Below are 20,612 nucleotides of genomic sequence, written 5' to 3' on the forward strand. Positions count from 1 at the left end.
ATATTGATGATTTGTTCTGTAGACTATCAAAAAAAAAATAAAGCTTAAAGGGGCTAATAATTTTGACCTTAAAATGTTTTTAAAAAAATGAAAAACTGCTTTTATTCTAACGGAAATAAAACAAATAAAACTTTCTCTAGAAGAAAAAATATTATCAGACACAGTGTGAAAAATACCTTTCTCTGTTAAACACCATTTGGGAAATATTTGAAAAAGAAAAAACAAAAATTCTTGTTTGGCAAATGATTCTGACTTCAGCTGTGTGTGTGGGTGCGTGCATGCATGCATGCATGTGTGTGTCTCGTAGAAAAGTCAAATCGCAAATGTTTATATCGTGCAGAACTAAAGTCCAAATATAAAACACATAAAGACTAATAGGCCATGACATCAAACACAGACAGAAATAACTGACAAACACAACAATACCAATGTCTCCACAGCTCTGACTCATAGCGTGCAGTACTAACCTTAAATGTCTGTATCTTTTTGAGGTTGAGAAATATTAGTAGGGAGGCTCCAATCATGTTTTTTACAGCTGATATGACAGCTGATTGTTTTGAGGTCATGATCTATCGATCCCGATCCTGAGTCGTTTTTATTTTTATGAGTGATATATGCAAGTTGACTATTGTTTTAAACTCTTTTTTCCCCAGAATAGAACCACAGACGATGGTTTGGATATATTATTGTTTAAACTGATAATCAAATGCAACAATTACTCATTTTACAGTAAAAATTTTAGCAGGTTTAAAACCAGGCTTATACAAAATATGGTCCATATTGCAATACTTTGTTCGTTAAAGTGCATGCCAGACAAAGGCAGACTGAACATTCAAATTCTGTGAGGTGTCATTTAAAAATAGTTCAATAAAAACAGCATCTTTAGGAGCAAAAATAAATAAATCTTAAATCTAAGACATTTTTGTTAATTTTGGTGGCATTTTTGCCTCAAAACCTGATCATTTCAGATCATTTACATTTTATTCTTGACTATTTAAAGTGTCAAAATGTGCAGAATAAACAGATGTGTCTTTGTGATTTAGAAAATATAGAAACCATAAACGAATAATTTAACTCATTTTTTATTTAATTTGGTCTAATGGGAATTATTTAAGTTTGTTATCAAACTGAGGAAGACTGGATGCAAAGTTTGTAAGGTGTTGAGCCTCTTTATGGCTACACCATTGAGAAATGTTAACCATGCTTATTTGGCAACATGCATTTTTTCCTCCTTGTTTGTCACAATCATAAAGACATTTTCATGCAGGACATCAAACTAATCACACAGCAAAATTAATAAAGCAGTTTGAACATGCAAAAAAACACTGAAATTAAATGGCCAGTCCATAGTCCTGATACAAACCTGATTTAAAATAACTGGAAATGCTCTGTCTGATCTCTAGTTTATATATATATGTATAGTTGAAGGCAAAAACTATGAAATTTAAATTTTTTACCACATGTTTCCCAAATGCTGTTTAATTGACAGAAGATTTTAAGCATAATAGTTTTTATAACTCATTTATAATCATCATCATGGTTTTGCCATGATGACACACTATTTTACTAGTTCTTTTGTCAGATTTCAGATCATCTTCTTGTTTGCTGTCAAATTACAATCAGTTTGAGATTGAGCTTGGCCCAATGTTTTGCCTGCCAGTCAGCTCATTTAATGTGATTAGTAGCTTGGTCAGGCCATCTCTAATTACTGCTAAATTATATTAAAAGTTTGAAAATGAATCTTGCGTTTTGTCTGTTTTTAGTACGGCAGAAGCAGTTCTTCAAGAGATGGACAACATCAGCAGCATTCGGCAGAGTCGGGAAGTGGAGCGCCTCCGCATGTGGACGGACACTGAACTGGTGACTCCTTCTATCCTTCGACACATGATTAAACAGCAAAGCAATTGGGCCGCCTTATTTTCTATCTCATTAAGCAAAAGATTGCCCACTATACTGAGGTTATTAAAAATCTGTGTTAGTCTGAAGCATTGGCCTTTCTCTTCAGTGTGGGCTGGGAACCCACTTATGACTTAACTCAAAAACTAAAGACTCTGTTTCTCCTTTGATTCTTAAACATTTCTCAATTTGATGTTTGTTTGTTTATTTTATGCTGCAGGAAAACATGGACATGTACTCCCGCGTAAAAAGGAGGAAGTCTTTGCGGAGGAACACGTATGGAATGCAGTCCCATCACAAAGTCATGAGCAAATCAAAAGACCCTGAAGAGGAAGAAGGAACTGAAGGTACATGTACAACCTTTTGCTGAATATTTAAAGTGTCAGTTTGTGTACAATAAACAGATGGGTGTGTGATTTGGACAGTATAGAAATCGTAAATTATATATTTTAAAAATGAAAAAGGTTTATAAAAGAATTCGAGAACATTTCACTTTAGTGATGAAAGCAAGTTTCATTTATTTAGGTCTGATGGGAATCATTAAGTTTGTAATCAAACTGGGGATTTAAGATGAATCTTCAGTTTATACTTGCCAAGTTATTATTAATAGATTTTATTACTAATTTATAATAATTAGTTTCTTTAGTTTTTGCCATGATGACAGCACCACAGTTGTTTTAAAGGGTTTGATTATTGCGGTTGTCTAATTTTCAATTATTTATGATGTTTTTTTACAGTGACATACATAAAGTTACTGACCAGTTGATGTGCAATTATATTATATATATATATAAAAAAAAAAGCCTGACTCTCATGCCGACAATAACGACAGTACAAAACAGTATTGCTGTTTCAGAATATTTCAGACATATGGACATATTGGATAAGTGGAGCAAAATCACACCACATGCAACAACTTAATCTTCCCTAGTTAAATTAATTTAATTAAAAAGCGAGCAACATATCGACTCTAGAAAGCATGTTTTTTATGCGGGAATGTAAGTGGTTTGCTCATATGCTGCAACGGCCCCTTTAAATATAAGATCAATGTAAGGAAATTTGATGTCAGGGCTGCCAGTGTGAACTTCGACGCTCACATCGACTTTTGTGTGAACGCACACCCAGGTTAACTAGGCAAGTTAGGTTAATTAGGCAAGTTAGAAGAATGAAATATTAAATTTAAATAATATTGACTTTTTAAAATTTTTATTCCAGCTAAATTGATTGTTCAATAGACTGTTCTCCTGGAGATTTAAATGTTAGAGTAAATACAATGAAATGTCCTTGCTTTGTTAAACTTCTAAAATGTATGAAAAAGAATGACAATTTCACAGGAGGATTAATAATTTTATCTTCAACTGTATATACGAGCTGTTCACTTCCACGTTTTGTTTTGCTCTTGATTATTTCTTGTTTGTTCTTAACCATGTTTTTTTTTTTTTTTTAATTTTTAAGAGTCTAATGAGGAGGGAGAGGAGGATGAAGATGTGGAGGCTGATGATGATGATGAAGACGATGAAGGAGATGAGGCAGAAGAGGCCGGAGAGGAGAACGACAGACCGTATAACCTCAGGCAGCGGAAAACTGTGCAGCGATACGAAGCTCCCCCTATAGGTGCTTGCTCTGGATACATTCACACATGAGCACTAAAGCTTTCATCCAATCAACCTTTCTATATAGGTTATATTTGAGCGTTTAAAATGTCTGGTATTAAGTCCTGATTTGATTCTATTGATCTTTTATTTATTTATTTTTATTAATTGCAGTGACTATAGATTTAATGCTGTTGCTACTAATATTCTTATGGCACCAATACATGGTTAGTTCATTAAAATCCATAGACCTGTACATTTACCTTGATTTCAGTTGCTCATGAATAAAACAGAATCAATCTCTTTCAAATGCATACAATGAGTTGCCAGAATATGGATTATAATAATATGTAAATATCTATTCGGAAAAGAAATATATATGTTTTGACCAGTGCTAATGTAAAATGATCTTCATATATTGTTCATGGCATGCAGTTGAAATTTGAAGGGATGTTGTGATCTTTAAGAAAACATTTCAATTTGTTTTCTCAGAGCCAGTGAACAGGAAGCAAAGTAAGGGATCTCTATTCGACACACACCGATCTCCTGCAAGAAGAAGCCATATTAGGTGAATAATATACATCTATTACATATACAGCAGTTCAGTTTGCATGTACATGTTCTTGTTTTTATTTACTTTTTAATTATTTTTTTTGAGTAAATGGAGTCAGTAGGTTATCATACAGAATTTTGTATGTATTACATAATTACACATGACAGAAATTGGTTCATCTGACTTTCTAAACATTTCAAAATATAATTCTGTAACTTACAATGTCTGAGAGCTTACAATAAAAAGTAAATGAAATAAGTATTGAACAAAATAGCAGTAAAGAACAATGTAAAGGTGTTCTTACATGGTTACAATTTTAAGCATAATAGTTTTCATAACTCATTTATAATCATCATCATGGTTTTGCCTATCTTTTGTCAGATTTCAGATCATCTTGTTGATGAGTGTAACAATATATGTTACACTCTCTCTCTCTCTCTCTCTCTCTCTCTCTCTCTCTCTCTCTCTCTCTCTCTCTCTCTCTCTCTCTCTCTCTCTCTCTCTCTCTCTCTCTCTCTCTCTCTCTCTATATATATATATATATATATATATATATATATATATATATATATATACTGTATGTGTGTGTGCATATATATATATATATATATATATATATATATATATATATATATATATATATATATATATATATATATATATATATATATATATATATATATATATATACTGTATGTGTGTGTGCATATATATATATATATATATATATATATATATATATATATATATATATATATATATATATATATATATATATATATATATATATATATATATATATACACACGCACACACACATACAGTTGAAGTCAGAATTATTAGCCCCCCCTTTGAATTTTAACAGAGCAAGGACATTTTCACTGTATGTCTGATAATATTTTTTTTAACCATTTTAAGGTCAATATAATTAGCTTCTTTAAGCTACATTTTTTTCAGATAGTATACAGAACAAACCATCGTTATACAATAACTTGCCTAATTACCCTAATCTGCCTAGTTAACCCAATTAACCTAGTTAAGCCTTTATATGTCACTTTAAGCTGTATAAAAGTGTCTTTTTGATTGATTAATAGAAATACGAGTATCCAGATGAATGGATACATTCTTGAATGGATAGATAGTTGTATCAATAAATGGATGGATGGATAGCAAAATAGTTGGATAGATGAATTATATGTATGTGTGTGTATGTATATATGTCTGTATATGTATACATTGTATAATCTCAGAATCTGAAAATTCTTTTTCATTTGCTCCATAAAATAGTAAAGTACACCATCTGAAAAAATGGTACAATGTTGTACCAAAGAAGTTACAAGCCCTTGTCACTGGGGAAACCATAATGTACCTTTGGTTTTTAAAACCTGCAAATACAATATTGTACCTTTATCAAAGGGTCAAATTTGATCCATGAAGGTACCACTACAGTGACAAGACACTTATACCTTAGTGTCAAATGTGTTCCGTCAAGAACTATTTAAAAGCATTTTGCTCTATCCAAAATGCGCCAATTTGTTTTCAGTAAATATCTATCTAAATGCACCTTTTCCATTTACGATAAAGAATAAAAATGTACATATAAAAACATAAATTAAAAGATCTATTTTTTGCTAAACATTTTAATATTTGTACCACCGTGTATCTTTTTTTCTGAAAGTGTAAGGATTTCCATCTTCCATATTTTTATAACAGTTTCCATTCATCTTAGGTGGGAGGGGTTGACAGAAGCCATTTATGTGTAATAGCCTTTATTAGTTGCAACCATTGTATTCTCCATACATATTATTTTTTCTTTTTGCTATTGATATTTTATTATAGATAACCAAAACTTCAGAATATCATAATAGTGTCATTTAGAGCATTTAGCAAATAAATAGGAGAAAAACCAAAATTTGACACTTGTTTTGATAGAATATCAGAGAGTTATTCCACCCGATATTGCTTAAAACATTGGCATTATATTATCTTAAACTTAATATAAACATGACATTTAAATTGAGAAAAGTTGTTTGCTTGCAGAATAAAACAAGTCATGTTTTACCCAGGCACATTACTTTATTATGCACATTAATATTGTAAATCCTTAAATACTTTATCTTGAAGAGGTCTCTATTTTGCGTGTTTAAGTTGATAAATTTGACTTAAATTTAAGAATTTAAAAACATTTAAAAATAAAAATTTCTGTGTGTGTGTGTGTGTGTGTGTGTGTGTGTGTTCGTGTTCATTTAAAAATAAAAAAAACAAAAAATTAAAGACTAAAACTAGAACTTTTCTAGAACTATAAAAAATAAAACTTTTGTTTTTTTGCAATTTCCTTTTTTTGAATTAAATGTATAAATAAAATTATGTAAATTATATAAAACTCATAATAAAGAGCAATGACAGGGTCTGAATGATACTAAAATAACAGTGCTGCGTTTTGCTCGGCAGAATAAAGAAGCATGCCATTCACAGTAGTGAATCGACATCATCATCTGATGAAGAGCGTTTCGAGAGGCGGAAAAGCAAAAGCATGAGCCGAGCTCGTAACAGGTGAGGTGACTTTATAACTGTTCTGTGCAGAGGGAATTTTTGTGGCTCATTACAGTGCAACATTCATGTTTCCTTCTCATCTGTACTTTGTGATAGGTGTTTACCCATGAACCTGCGAGCAGAGGATCTGGCCAGTGGCGTGCTTCGAGACAGAGTAAAAGTGGGTGCCAGTTTGGCCGACGTGGATCCCATGAATCTGGACACTTCTGTGAGTCTGTACTGTTTTTGTACTCATGTCATTCAGTTCATACTTCTGGATCATTTATAGGTATAGATTGTGATAGATGCTTTGTGGATCAGTACAGTTGAAGTCAAAATGATTCGGCCTCCTATGAATTTCTTAAAATTGAGAGGCTAATATTTCTCACTGTATGTATTTGTCTGTTTTAATGCAGGTGAAGTTTGACAGTGTTGGAGGTCTCACCCATCACATCCAGTCTTTGAAAGAGATGGTCGTCTTTCCTCTACTTTATCCACAAGTGTTTGAGAAGTTTAAGATTCAGCCCCCAAGGTCTGACTTTTTGCTTATCATAAATACTCTTTTATTTGTGTGTGCGAATGGATTTTATGTTAAAGAAATCATGACGTGGGTTTTATTATTTTAATTTGAGGTTGAGTGATAATGTAATTTTATAATACTAAAAACAAATATTTTTGTGGAAAATGTTTTTTTCAACCCTTATTCCGGTCTAGTGTTAGCCAAAGAGCCATTGAATGCAAGATGGTGGAACCCACCAGAATATGCTAACAGGGCTTGAAATTAACTTTTTTGATCACTAGTCACTGTGGCTAGTAGATTTCCAACATTACCAGCCACTTGCCATTTTCACTAGCCACAATTTTGTTGCTTGGAAAATATATTTTATATTAATAAATGTGACTTTGACATGCTAAAATGACTTGATTTAGATGTTGTGTTGTCCACATGCCTCATTTATTTCACTGTTTGTGTGTGTTGTGTATGAGCTTGCTCACTGTGCATGAGCAAATGGGTTGTCGCATTGCAATTGGTTTTTATTTCACATGACTTTTTTTAGGGCTCAAAATTAAGGATTTACCAAATTTGTCTCTGACCACACCAAAAAGAAATAATTATTTCTTAGCCACACATTTTAAATGTGTCAAAACATGTCCAAAAAAGCAAATATATAGCTGTATACATGCACTTTTTATTCAACAAAACGTTTCTTTTTTTTTTTTCTTAAGTTAACATTTAAAAAGATCTATCGTCATGTATCTAAAATATGCTCAGTAATCTCTCCTGGCTAAAGGTCCCAGATCAGCAGTTACTACACATAAATGGCAAGTTAATCTTGTATTAAAGCAATGTTTTTGTAAAGCATTATAATTTAACTATAGTAACAAAAACAACTGTTAGCAAAAGAAAGCAGGTAAAAACATACCATGAGAGGTAATGGAAGGATGATCACGTGCCTGAGAATTATTAAAACGAAAGCAGTGGCTGCTGCTGCTTACAAAAGGTTTGTTGCTTACACGAGCATCGCTTTTTGTCTAGTCTATTTTAAAGAGAACCGATCGCACCAGTTGCGCTTCCTCTACACACGGTTGTTTTGCGCAAGTAAACGGCAGCATGCATCTCATCATCTGTGCGTGTGAGTAATCATCCTCTCATAAGGTATTCACCTGCTTTTGCTCACGCGAACACAGTCATTTTTGTCAGTCGTGCTGCTTCTCAATTCTAGGATCACATTTGCACGCATATTGGGCCATCTTTATTGTCGAACCCTGCTTTAAGGAAACTACAATGTTAAAACTATTTCCAACCTGCCAAAGTGGCCAGTGGGAGCGGCTGTCTAACCCGCCATAGCTGAAATCTACCTGCATTTGGAGGGTTGGCAGGTGTTAATGTAAACACAAGTACGCAAATATATAATCTACCTTGACATTACTTGCACTGTTAACAATCAAGAGGTTTTTACAACTCGATTAAATGCTGTTTATAATGAGGAGGATGTCTTAAGGGTTGAAACAAGCAGGATGTCTTAAAGGTTATGTAATAAATACTGCCATCATCTGCTCAACCTGGACTTGCTAAACTGTGTAAATGAACTTGTGCCATACAAATAAACATGAATTTCTGTTAAGTGCAAAAGAAGATATTTTAAAGAATGTTGGAAACTTGTAACCATTGACTTCTATAGTATTTGTTATTCTCACTTTGGACGTCAATGGTTACATTCTTCAGAATATCTTCGTTTTCTCTTAACAGAACAACAACAAAAGAACAGTTTTAGGACAAATAAAGGATGAGTAAATGTTGACAGAATTACATTTTTTTGGGCGAACTATCCCTTTAATGGAAAAAAAGCTCTTGTATGTCAAAAAAAATCCAGGCAAATTAGATTTGTGGTGTCATGACCCTTTCAAATGTCTGTTACTGCCTGCTGTCTTGACATGTTTTGCTCTTTCTGCAGAGGGTGTCTGTTCTATGGGCCTCCAGGAACTGGGAAGACGCTGGTGGCGAGGGCTTTAGCTAATGAATGCAGTCAGGGGGACAGGAAGGTTTCTTTCTTCATGCGGAAGGGCGCCGACTGCCTCAGCAAGTGGGTGGGGGAGTCTGAACGACAGCTCCGCCTGCTTTTTGACCAGGTGATCTAATCGATGACCTCACATCCCTGATCCCAGTATGACCCTAAGCAGTTTTCTGCTGACTGATTAGTAATATTAATAATAATAATAATAATAATAAGAATATTAATAATAAAATCTGTTTAAGTATTTTTCATATTATTATTAATATGATTATTCATAATAAAATAATGTAAAATAAGTCATATATTATTAATGGTAATAATACACAATGTACAAATATATAAAAATAATATAATATGTATATATTTAAATACATTAACTTTAAAATAATCTGTATGTAGAATGTTTTTATGTATGCATATATAGATATATTTATAAATATGTATAGATATATGTGTGTATCACAAATCTCACGGTTTGATCACAATGTTTTTTTTTTTGTCATGGATTGGACCATTTTTTGGATCAGCCAAAAAGGAGGAGACAAATATACTTTGCTTTTCATTTATTACAAAAGCAGTACTGCAAAGCACTTTTGGTTTTAACAAACAATAAACTAAATAAAACAAACACTAAAATATTCAATTCTGTAAAAAAAAAATCACTGTTACTATTACTGTTGTTACTGTTATAATTTGTACAACCCATATTTAGTCTCATTTTCAGAAAATGATTCAGTTACTCACTCAAATTTTTGTTTCATTGCTAGATGATCATTTTTGAGGAATTATTCAGTGGCATATATTTGATGGCTTGTTGTTGCCACCTGTTGGTTAAATAATGTATTTGCTGCCAACAGCTTTGAATTTTGAGTGTCAAGTTAAATGCATATGACGGCGATTTGTATCTTTACCATACACATCAGTGGTTTTACCTAAACTATAAACTGTTAATTCAGTACTTCTGTGTTATTTGACTGTTTTTTAACTAAAGACTGAGGGCACACTCGCACTATGCTCTCCGAACCGTGCCCAGACGCAATTCCCGGCTCGTTTGAGAAGTGAGCGCTCTGAATCGGGCTTGACTTTTAAGGGACTGTTTCATATAGATTGAGTAAGCATTCTTACTGTTCCATGAACCCAATCCCTCACTGCACGACAGCTGTACCTTAAGCAAACCAACTAATACCTGCAGCGCGAGGACTTTTATGATAATTTATGAGTGTCAAAAATGGCTGATCTGTTCTGCAAAAAATTGGACTGTGTGTCACTGCATCTCAAATGACTAAAACGATATAAGGAAATCTCCACTGTGCTGAGCGAGAGCACTTCTCTACTGTTAAACTGAACAGCGCATCATCAATGATGTACGCGTGCTCCGGCTCGAATGCAATGTGAGTGCGGGCTGTCGGGGGAGAACGGAGGATGCCCTGAATCGCTTGATTCTTGCGTTTTGCAAACACAGATTTGAATGCAGCGATTCGAAGGATTACGAACATATGCAAATCACCATCATTTATAATAGGTTGCATATTTGTTGAGATCGCGATCTTTTAATGATTAATCATGCAACTTACACTGAATGCATTAATGCAGGCTAAACAATAGTGACAGAAAACACCTTTAATAACCTAAGAAACCCACCACATCCCCAATAACCTACCACAACTTCTTCTGTCATCTCCATATTTTTTTTTTTTACAGTAAAGCCTAAATGCTTTTATACATTTGATTCGAATGATGCAAGAGGCGATCTTTCTGCCATCGTTGTTTGTTCAGAACCGTAGGTTGTGATCCTGACAAGTCAAGGATCAACTGATCCATTTCACCCCTAATATATGTGTGTGCATATGTAACTCATTTTTTAAAATGTAATATTTTTTATGACTTTTAATCAGATATAATCCTATATTTATTTAATTGCATATAGAGTAATGAAAAATAGTAATAAATGATAAAAAAAATCATAAATGATTTTTATGAATGAATGCAATAAAACAAGCTGTTTTATGGTCAAGCACCACAACATCTTTTTTTTAAATCTTAAATGTATTCTTAAAAAAATTGATGTAAAGTTTCAGACATTTTTAAACAACATTTAATTTTCTTGTACAAAGTGTTTTTTCATGCCTTGCCTCATTCTTGTAGCATAACACTTGTTGCTTTTTTAAAACTTGGGAGTGAATCCCTTACACTATCCAGGCTGTGTTGAAGCATGATGTGTGTGATTATCCAGGCTGGTGATGTTTTCCTCTCCTCTCTCTCGACAGGCATACCTCATGAGACCCTCCATCATCTTTTTTGATGAGATTGATGGCCTCGCTCCTGTTCGCTCCAGCAGGCAGGATCAAATTCACAGGTAACACGTTCACTTTAATGGGGCAGGGCTTGCCAAAGGTTTCATCATCAGGATTATAAAAGCTCCTGAAGAACACCAGCTTGTTCAGTAGGATTTCCACACAATGGCTTTTGGTATTACAAGCTCTGTATGATGGAAAACAAGATATTTCTTGCTCTTTTGAAATACAAGGTTGATTGGCTGCACATATTAACACATCAACAGCGCTTCCCTTTTCATGCTCCGTTATTTAGTTATGCGTCAATTTAGATTTTCTCCAATTGTGGAATTCTGTACAAGTAAACTGACTGATCTTATGGAAAGTTATTATCACAATAATTACATGATTTAGATTTTATCAGAATATTTTTTTTAATTTAGTTTTCTGCATATATTTATTGAGTATGTTCTGTTTTTATTTATTCAGTCAGAACGTGATTTCACACTTGTAGATTGATTGTTTTGTTCTGAAGCAGGGATTCAAATTGTTAGTGTTGCTCTTTGTTCTCGGTGCGGTTCGCTTTCACACTGCTAAGTTTCTAATGGGACCAAAATAGCTAAAACAAGTCACGTGCAAATAAACTCTCCTCACATAGGTCAGTTTCACAGTATATTTTTTAGAGTCACTGATTCCGCTGTCATACGTTTTTAATTTTTTTTTTAATTTATAAGAATGAGAAATGAGACATTATTCAATTCAATTCAGCTTTATTTGTATAGCGCTTTTACAATGTAGATTGTGTCAAAGTAGCTTCACATAAATGGTCATATTATAAGTGAAAAGGTGCACGTTAATCTTAAATGGTGACACTCATAGACATAGTCACCAAATATAAATCAGAGATGTAAAACGTTCTCATACATGGCTTGATTTCAGTTGTCAAGGCTTGTGCAAATCGATCTGTTGAATCAAGCAATGTGTCATTTTTTGTAACATTTAATTAGGTATTTTAAAATAAGAATATGAAATTTACAGCTTAAAAACAGCTTAAATTTTTGCTAGAATTATGCATTATAGGCTTTACATTATAGAGAGAATTAACAGATGGAGTTGTAATCAGATCATGAAACAGATCAATGTTAATCTTTCCAGGTTGTAGAAAAATTAGCTCAACATATGAATATTAATGATCAATAGTAACGAGTTATTATTAATTAACTTATAGTTAATTTAACAAAATAAATATAACTATTGCCCACTTTTCTGTAATTATTTATTTATTTAGAAAGGGAATTATAACTACTTCTTGTGAAGTAGATGGATACTTTAGAAGTTTTAGTAAACTTGAAGCAAGGGTTCATCAAAAAAGTGACCTTTTCTGTGAGGCTAAAAAAAGACAATCCTATGTGGTTATATAGCATGATTTATTGACTAGTCTAACATATAACAAACAAACAAACATACAAAACATAACAACAAAAACAACATAGAAAAGAAAGCAAGGAAATAAAGAAGAATTGAGATAAAAGAATGGCAAATCTAACTCAGTTCCACACAACTATTAAGAACCACCAAGACTTTAAAAACACCTCTCTGATAAAGGGGCACAGCAAAACGCACGACTAAATACCTGAATTTAGTGCGTCTTTCTCTCTCTTGTTTTGCTAGTTTCTCTGATGCTTGGACGATGAAGTCTTTTAAGAAGTCCTTTTGTGGTCGTGGAATTTGCTACACAGACCGGAGGATACGGGAGGCGCAAACTTTAAACGGAGTTTAATTTGCCGGAAAATAATAGGGATGCACCGATATGGATGTTTTGGCCAATATCGATAACCGATAACTCTTCAGACTTGGAGGCCGATAGATGACATTTTCAATTATAAATATTTCAAAATGTTATATTTGTATACAGCAAACTTCATAAAAGACTGAACTGCTCCTATGAACTGAATAGTCTATACTCAAAGCAAAAAAGCAATAATTTAAAAAATTGCAAGGTGATTATATGGACCTATATTCACGATTTCCCATAAATCAGCATGCCAAAAATAAATGATTTCTTTTTTTTTTTCATAGCAAATCATTTGGCGTTTTAGATTCTTTTCAACACATGTAGCTGCTGCTTGTCAATAAGACAACGCTTCTATGTTCGTTCTTGCTGTCAATTGCGGGAAAAATTATCGATGAAAAGTTTATGATAAACCGCTGTGAGTTTCACTCAACGATATATCGTGCAGCTCTAATAATAATAATAATAATAAACGTGGACTCGTGGGTAATTTGCTGAAGTTTTCTCCTAGACTTTAGTTCATGGCACCAGGTAAACACCATGGGGGACACTTTCCTGCTTCAGCCTATGTAACCTGGTGAGCGATAAAACAATGCAGTCCCCTTGTAGCACACCCTTGTGATGTCTGTAATAGTGTTGTCATGGTACTGAAGTTTTAAAAACGTTCATTTCCCGCTAACATTCAAGCACCGCTGAGCGCGTTCTTAAACAGCTGATTTGCCATAGTATTCACTAGTGCTCAACAGAAATGACTGTGATTGGCCGTGAAGGTCATCAGTTCACCGCTCTTCACCCAGTGCAATTTCAGATACACAAACACTGGAGCATGAAGCAGCCGCAAGGATCAGTCGAGTCATCAAGGGGATCGCTCATCTGTGTTTGTACGCTGTGTACAGCGGTGGATGACATGATGACCTTCTCTGACAATTTCAGTCATTTCTGTTGAGCACTGTTGAACACAATGGCAATTCAGCACTGTTTAAGAACGCCATCAACAGTGCCTTAAATGTTAATGGGAAATTGGCTTTTTTTTATTTCAGTTGGAAAGTCAGTATCGTGACCAGTCTAATATAGTGAAATGTTCAGTTTATTAACTTGGGTTTCATAAATGGCATCTAAAACGAGTGTTTGGGAAAGAAAATGTTAACTAACTAGTGCCATTTCCCTTAACTTAGCTGAAAATGAGGTCTGATATCCATTTTTATTTTCATCATTCATTCAGAACGGACCTTCCTGTCACTCGGAAGGCGGTGAAATGATAAATTTATGTCAAGTTCTCTTTGTGATTAGATATACAGCCAAGTACACAGCATTCCTATGTAACTCCAAGCAATACTTCCGGGTTTCTTCCGACCGCAGGCTTGATTTCGCTTGTAAAAATGGCGGCTGTGTGAAATCAGTCTATTTGAAGCAGAAACTATTGTATTCAAATTTCTGACCTGTTAATTGATGCATCTCTGTTATGTTTGATTTCTCTCTTCATTTTTCAGCTCCATAGTGTCAACATTACTGGCGTTGATGGATGGTTTGGACAGCCGGGGGGAGATAGTGGTCATCGGTGCTACAAACAGACTCGACTCTATCGACCCTGCACTCAGGAGGCCCGGACGCTTCGACCGGGAGTTTCTGTTCAACCTGCCAGATAAAAAGGTGTGCAAATCCTTTTTCCACTTTGCTGAGGATTACGTCCGTCGCCTGCAGCCAAAATGACACTCGCTCCTCTGTGTCCCACACTCAAAACGCTTGCCCTCAAAGAACTAGTCTGACTGCTCGCTTTCTAGCCTTTGCAGATGGTTTAGTCACTGAAACGAATAGTTAATTTGTGGTAATGTCATTGATTCTGTCTGTTAAAACTTGTTGACAGCTTGACAACTGAAATGGCAATTAATTTTGATGAAATTTGCTGATTTCTGAGCCAAATTTTAAAACATGATTTTAAAACGCATCTTGAATGGTCTTTAAGCCTTTAATGCTATCTTTAAAGTAGATGTAAGTAGATTTACAGTCAGACTATTGAATGCTTCTACCACTACTACTACTATTCAATTCAATTCAGCTTTATTTGTATGGCGCTTTTACAATGTAGATTGTGTCAAAGCAGCTTCACATAAATGGTCAAAGTAATTGGAACAGAGTAGTTCAGTTTTTAGTGTTTAAGTTCAGTTTAGCTCAGTTCAGTGTTTTAAAATCATTACTGAGAGTCCAAACACTGAAGAGTTCATCGATTCATCAATGGGCAGCTCTACCGATCCCAAACCGTGCAAGCCAGAGGCGACAGCGGAGAGTGAAAAAAACTTAACCGAGGCGAATGTAGAAAAAAAAACTTGAGAGAAACCAGACTCAGTTGGGCACGACCATTTTAATTTCTCCGCTGGCCAAAAGTCTTGTGCAGAGCTGCAGTCTCAGTGGTGAAGGCTGGAAGCTGGCCTCAGCGAAGACTCGTCTCTCCTTGGAGCATCACTGGAATCAGTCTCATGTTCTCCATTCCCCATGACCAGCGCAGCAGCAGCTCAGGATACGGCCTGGTCCCACATATGGAAACCTTGGGATCATCTCGTCGCTGGTCTTGGATCCAATCAGTGACTCCGCATAATCTGAGGACCTCAGGATGAGTATCCTCAGGTGGAAATGGAGAAAAAAAGAGAATAATTAGCGTAGCTGCTGTTCATAGTGTATATAAGCAAGATGCAGAAACTTGTGTGGAAACCCGCTAAGTGATGCATTGAGTGTATGCTTTACTAAACAGATAGGTCTTTAATCTAGATTTGAACTGGGAGAGTGTGTCTGAGCCTCGTACGTTATCAGGAAATGTACTACTAGAAATCTACTACTACATTTAATGCATCTACTAGTACTACATCTGCTACTACTACATATGCATCTACTACAACTACATCAACGTCTACTACTACATATAATCCATCTACTACTACTAATACCAGCATAGTTTTTAAATGTGCTAAATGTTCCTAAATAAATAGTTTGAGCTTGTATTCTGAGGTCAGATCTGTGGCGGTGTAATTTCTGGATGTGTGTATGCAGTAGTTTGTCTTCACAGCAGGGTGCCTGCTAACCAAACGCTAGCTCTTATGTTTACACCAGCCCCTTTAAGTGTTTATGATCAAAACAGTTTCGCTGTGCATTTGTTTTATCTGTACACTGTCTCTGTTTGTGTTTATGCTCACTAACAGGCTCGAAAGCACATTCTAGAAATCCACACCAGGGACTGGAGCCCCAAACTAGCCGAGCCCTTCATAGATGAGCTAGCTGAGAGATGTGTTGGTAAGACTGATGGGAATGTGATGCATTTCACTTTCATCTCAACTAGTTTATACATAAATGATTGTTTGTGTCAAGTGAGCTCTGTGATAAAATACAGCCAAACAGAACATGTTTGATATTTAGTCTATACATATATTTGTGTAACTATTTGTTAAGTAATACAAAATTTCTTATATTTAACTTGACACAATATACATTGCTTATTATATGCTTAATATACACTCACTGGCCACTTTATTAGGTACACCTTAGTAGTTCCGGGTTGGACCCACTTTTGCCTTCAGAACTGCCTTATCCTTTGTGGCATAGATTAAAAAAGGTACTGAAAATAATCCTCAGAGATTTTGGTCCATATTGACATGATGGCATCACGCAGTTGCTGCAGATTTGTCAGCTGCACGTCCATTATGCGAATCACCCATTCCACCACATCCCGAATGTGCTCTATTGGATTGAGGTCTGGTGACTGTGGAGGCCATTTAAGTAAGGTGAACTCATTGCCATGTTCAAGAAACCAGTCTGGGATGATTCACACTTCAGTTCATTTTGGAAGGGCACTTTATATGCATGAGAAAAAAGGGCATGTGCTCTGCACAGGTTGAGCCCTATGTGTGCACATCACATGCCTGTTAACGAGAAGTTTTACAAGTGACATTTGAGTGTATATAGACATTAAAAGACAAAAAGTACTTGTGATTGTATAAATTTATGTATGTGTGAATGAGCGAACATTCATAAATGCCTATATACAGTACATGCAAATACTTTTTTGTCTTTTAATGTCTGCATTTATGAATGTTTACACACATACTTAATATATATACAGATATTGCAGTAGGATATCCAAACTACTTATTGTGACATGATTATAGCACAAACTTTACTTTTAATAAAGACTTATTAAATGACTGTTAAAATTAATTCCAAAACAATGTAAATTGAAATAAATGGAATTTAGAAAGAATGCTGAAATTTGGTCCTAGTTAATAAAATAATTAATTATTATATATTAATGTTAGTACATATTCATCAAAATTAACATGTTCAAATTTAGTTGCATTTTAATATTAGATTAATAGTAAAATTAATATAGATTTTTTTTTTCATTTAGTTATACTAACTATGTTATTTAAACTACTAAACCAGAGATGGTAAATCTAAACCAGAGATGCCCAAACTAGTACCCCGTGGGCCAAGGTTGGCCCATGGTAACCTTTGATTTGGCCCACCATCTCATCTGACAAAAGAGGCAGAATGATGGGGAAGGTTGTAGGGAATGCCTTTAGCAGAGATCATAACTTCTAATTTAACGGAACCACTTGTTTGTTTAATTGTTGAGCTACAAATAAGAAAACTGAAATTAAATGTTGTCAATGAATCAGATTTAAAAAAAATTTAAATACTGTCACTCGACAGAGGACAATGCAGAAGACATCATCGAGCAAATCAAGGCAAGGGCAGGGGCAGCTTCACTAGTGTACTCATCAATAAACTCCATTGTTATAATAGGAATTGTTTATTTTTGATTGTAAGAAGTTCATCATAAGTATACAGAAATGTATATTTATTAATATGATTAAAGTATTTTTTTCTATTTATTTTTGTTTTAATTTTCATTTAAACAATTTTAATGTAGTGCAGTTTGGTATATTTACTTTCAGCCCATGGCGCTCAGTCAAGGTTGTTTGTTGGCCCTTCATAAGAAAAAAATTGGGCAACCCTGATCTAAACTATCTGAACTCAAAGTTATATTTTTATCTCTATCTCTCTCTCTTTTTTTAATAGTTAAGTATTATTTTAAAACTAAAAATTTATTAAATCTAATTAATAATAAATGCACAATTTCTTTGTCTCTGAAGCTGCATTGAGACAATCAGTATTGCCTGAAACACTAGAATTTAACATGACTTGACTACTGAAGTTACCCATGTTGTGTTTTTGTCATCCAAATATTTCTAACACTCCCTCGTTTCTCTCTCCATGTCTCAGGTTACTGTGGTGCCGACATTAAAGCACTTTGCACGGAGGCTGCGCTGGCGGCTCTGCGGCGGCGTTATCCTCAGATCTACGGCAGCAGTCAGCGCTATCAGCTGGACGTGGCCTCCATTGTTTTAGGGCCGCAGGACTTTGGTCGTGCCCTGCGCTCCATTGTACCTGCCGGCCAAAGAGCCCTCGCTCCACCTGGCCAGGCCCTTTCCTGTGTCCTAAAGCCTCTTCTGGAGCCTACGCTGAATCAAACACTGGCCTGCCTGACGCGAGTCTTCCCCCACGCAGAGCTCCTGCACAGGGAACACACACACGGTATGCTTTGTTTGGTTGACTTTCTATTGACTAAATAGGATTATTCACCAGAAATTGACAGCAGTCATTTACTTATCCTCCAACTATTCCTAGCACGTTTGAGTTTTTTTTTCTTATAATTTAGGGAAGATAAGACAAAGGAAGATATTCTGAAGAATGTTGGATAAAACAGCTGTTGACTTTCATGTTTTTTGTTCCTACTATAAATGGCTGCTCTTTTTTCCCCCCCAACATTCTTTAGAATATCTTGTTTTGTTTTTTAACACACTACATTTTTTGAGCCTCATATATGGTGAGTTATCAATTTAAAAAGAGACACAGGAAGAACAAAAACTTGACTTGACAATAAGAAGGAGAAACAGAGAGAGCCATAAACAACAACAAAGTCAGTGCTTCCCACTCATAGAATTGGATGGGCTGCCCAGGTATATTGATGGCTGCCTAAGTAGATTTAGTGACACATTTTTTGTGCCCTCCTCTTCTTGTTTACCCATTTTGTTCTGTGCGTGTGAGACCTGTCAACACTCTCACAGCCTATTTGGGAGTTTAAAAAGTTGTCTGGCTGGGGTTTCTAAATCTCCTAAAAAGTCTGGGATTTGGCTTTCGGTTTGGCTTTTTAAAGCTGTCATTAATTGTATGTATTTTTGCATAACCTTTTTACTTAAGCCTTCTTTCGAGTCAGAAAAAGAGTAAGCGAAACATATAATAATTAATTCTTTAATCTAAATGACTCAGAAAAACTTTACTCCGATATGATGAATATCTAGTCTAAACTGGCTGCAAAATATATGTACATTAATAGTATGGTTAACACTTTTGCCTTATTTAAATAATCTACATGTTTTAATCTTGTAATTATCATTTTTAGAGTTATTGTTTGTTTTAATTCCTTTTTTTATTTCTTGTTTTATTTGTTTGTATTTTACTGTATATTTGCTGTATATGACATATTTGATGATGCATAGGATATATTATATACATATGCATTTAAGTTTACTTTGAACTTGAAAAAGAGAAGCAATTACCTGTCTGTGGGTGCACCTGAACAGCATAAGAGTAATGAAATAGTGGGCATCTTTTTTGCTTTAACCCATTGAAAATATACAGTGTATAACTATGTCATAATAGATACAATTTTTGTTGATTATTAAATAGTTTTGTTTGTCACATATAGTTAACTATTTATGTGATGTGAGTAAATGGTGTGTTTCAATTCAGATACAGTGCACTATGTTCACTTTTTTCAAATTTTTTCTATGTTACAGCCTTATTCCAAAATGGAGCAAATTGATTTATTTCCTCAAAATTCTGCACACAATACCCCATAATGACAATGTTAAATTGTTTCAAATTTCTTCAAAATAAAAAAACCCCTGGAAAATCACATGTACTTAGTACTCGCAGCCTTTGCCGTGAAGTTCTAAATTGAGCTCAGGTAAATTCGATTTCCACTAATCATTGTTGAAATGTTTCAGCTGCTTAATTGGAGTTCATCTGTGGTAAATTCAGTTGATTGGACATGATTTAAAAAGGCATCTGTCTATATAATGCATGACAAAGCACAAACCAAGCAAGACAAAGAAATTGTCTGTAGACAGGATTGTCTCAACACAAGGCTGGGGAAGGTTACAGAAAAATTTCTGCTGCTCTGAAAGTTCCAAAGAGCACAGTGACCTCCATCATCCATAAGTGGAAGATGTTTGGAACCACCATGACTCTTCCTAGAGCTGGCCAGCCAACTAAGCTGATCAGGAAAAAAAGTGACACTAACTTTTAACTCTAACTTTTTTCATTTTTGAAAAGTATTTTTGTTGTTGGATTGCATGGTTTGTACCCATTTAATTTTCTAATATTTTTTTCAAGTATTATTAAAAA

The 20,612-nt window shown here is 34.5% G+C and overlaps 1 protein-coding gene across 3 annotated transcripts in view; it reads left to right on the forward strand.

Moving 5' to 3' along the window:
• The window catches only part of atad2b (ATPase family AAA domain containing 2B), a 203,464-nt gene that overhangs the window by 20,593 nt on the left and 162,259 nt on the right, over positions 1-20,612 (forward strand). For all 3 annotated transcript variants that reach the window (NM_001365966.1, NM_001365967.1, XM_073932111.1), the window contains exons 5-16: positions 1,764-1,860; positions 2,117-2,243; positions 3,352-3,510; positions 3,981-4,056; positions 6,493-6,594; positions 6,691-6,802; positions 6,990-7,105; positions 9,030-9,204; positions 11,357-11,445; positions 14,645-14,804; positions 16,346-16,436; positions 18,426-18,737. In NM_001365966.1, the coding sequence (NP_001352895.1) occupies positions 1,764-1,860; positions 2,117-2,243; positions 3,352-3,510; positions 3,981-4,056; positions 6,493-6,594; positions 6,691-6,802; positions 6,990-7,105; positions 9,030-9,204; positions 11,357-11,445; positions 14,645-14,804; positions 16,346-16,436; positions 18,426-18,737 (1,616 nt within the window). The remainder of the gene's footprint in view (positions 1-1,763; positions 1,861-2,116; positions 2,244-3,351; positions 3,511-3,980; positions 4,057-6,492; positions 6,595-6,690; positions 6,803-6,989; positions 7,106-9,029; positions 9,205-11,356; positions 11,446-14,644; positions 14,805-16,345; positions 16,437-18,425; positions 18,738-20,612) is intronic.

This window comes from Danio rerio, chromosome 20, assembly GCF_049306965.1.
Source record: "Danio rerio strain Tuebingen ecotype United States chromosome 20, GRCz12tu, whole genome shotgun sequence".
NCBI classification, from domain to species: Eukaryota; Metazoa; Chordata; class Actinopteri; order Cypriniformes; family Danionidae; genus Danio; species Danio rerio.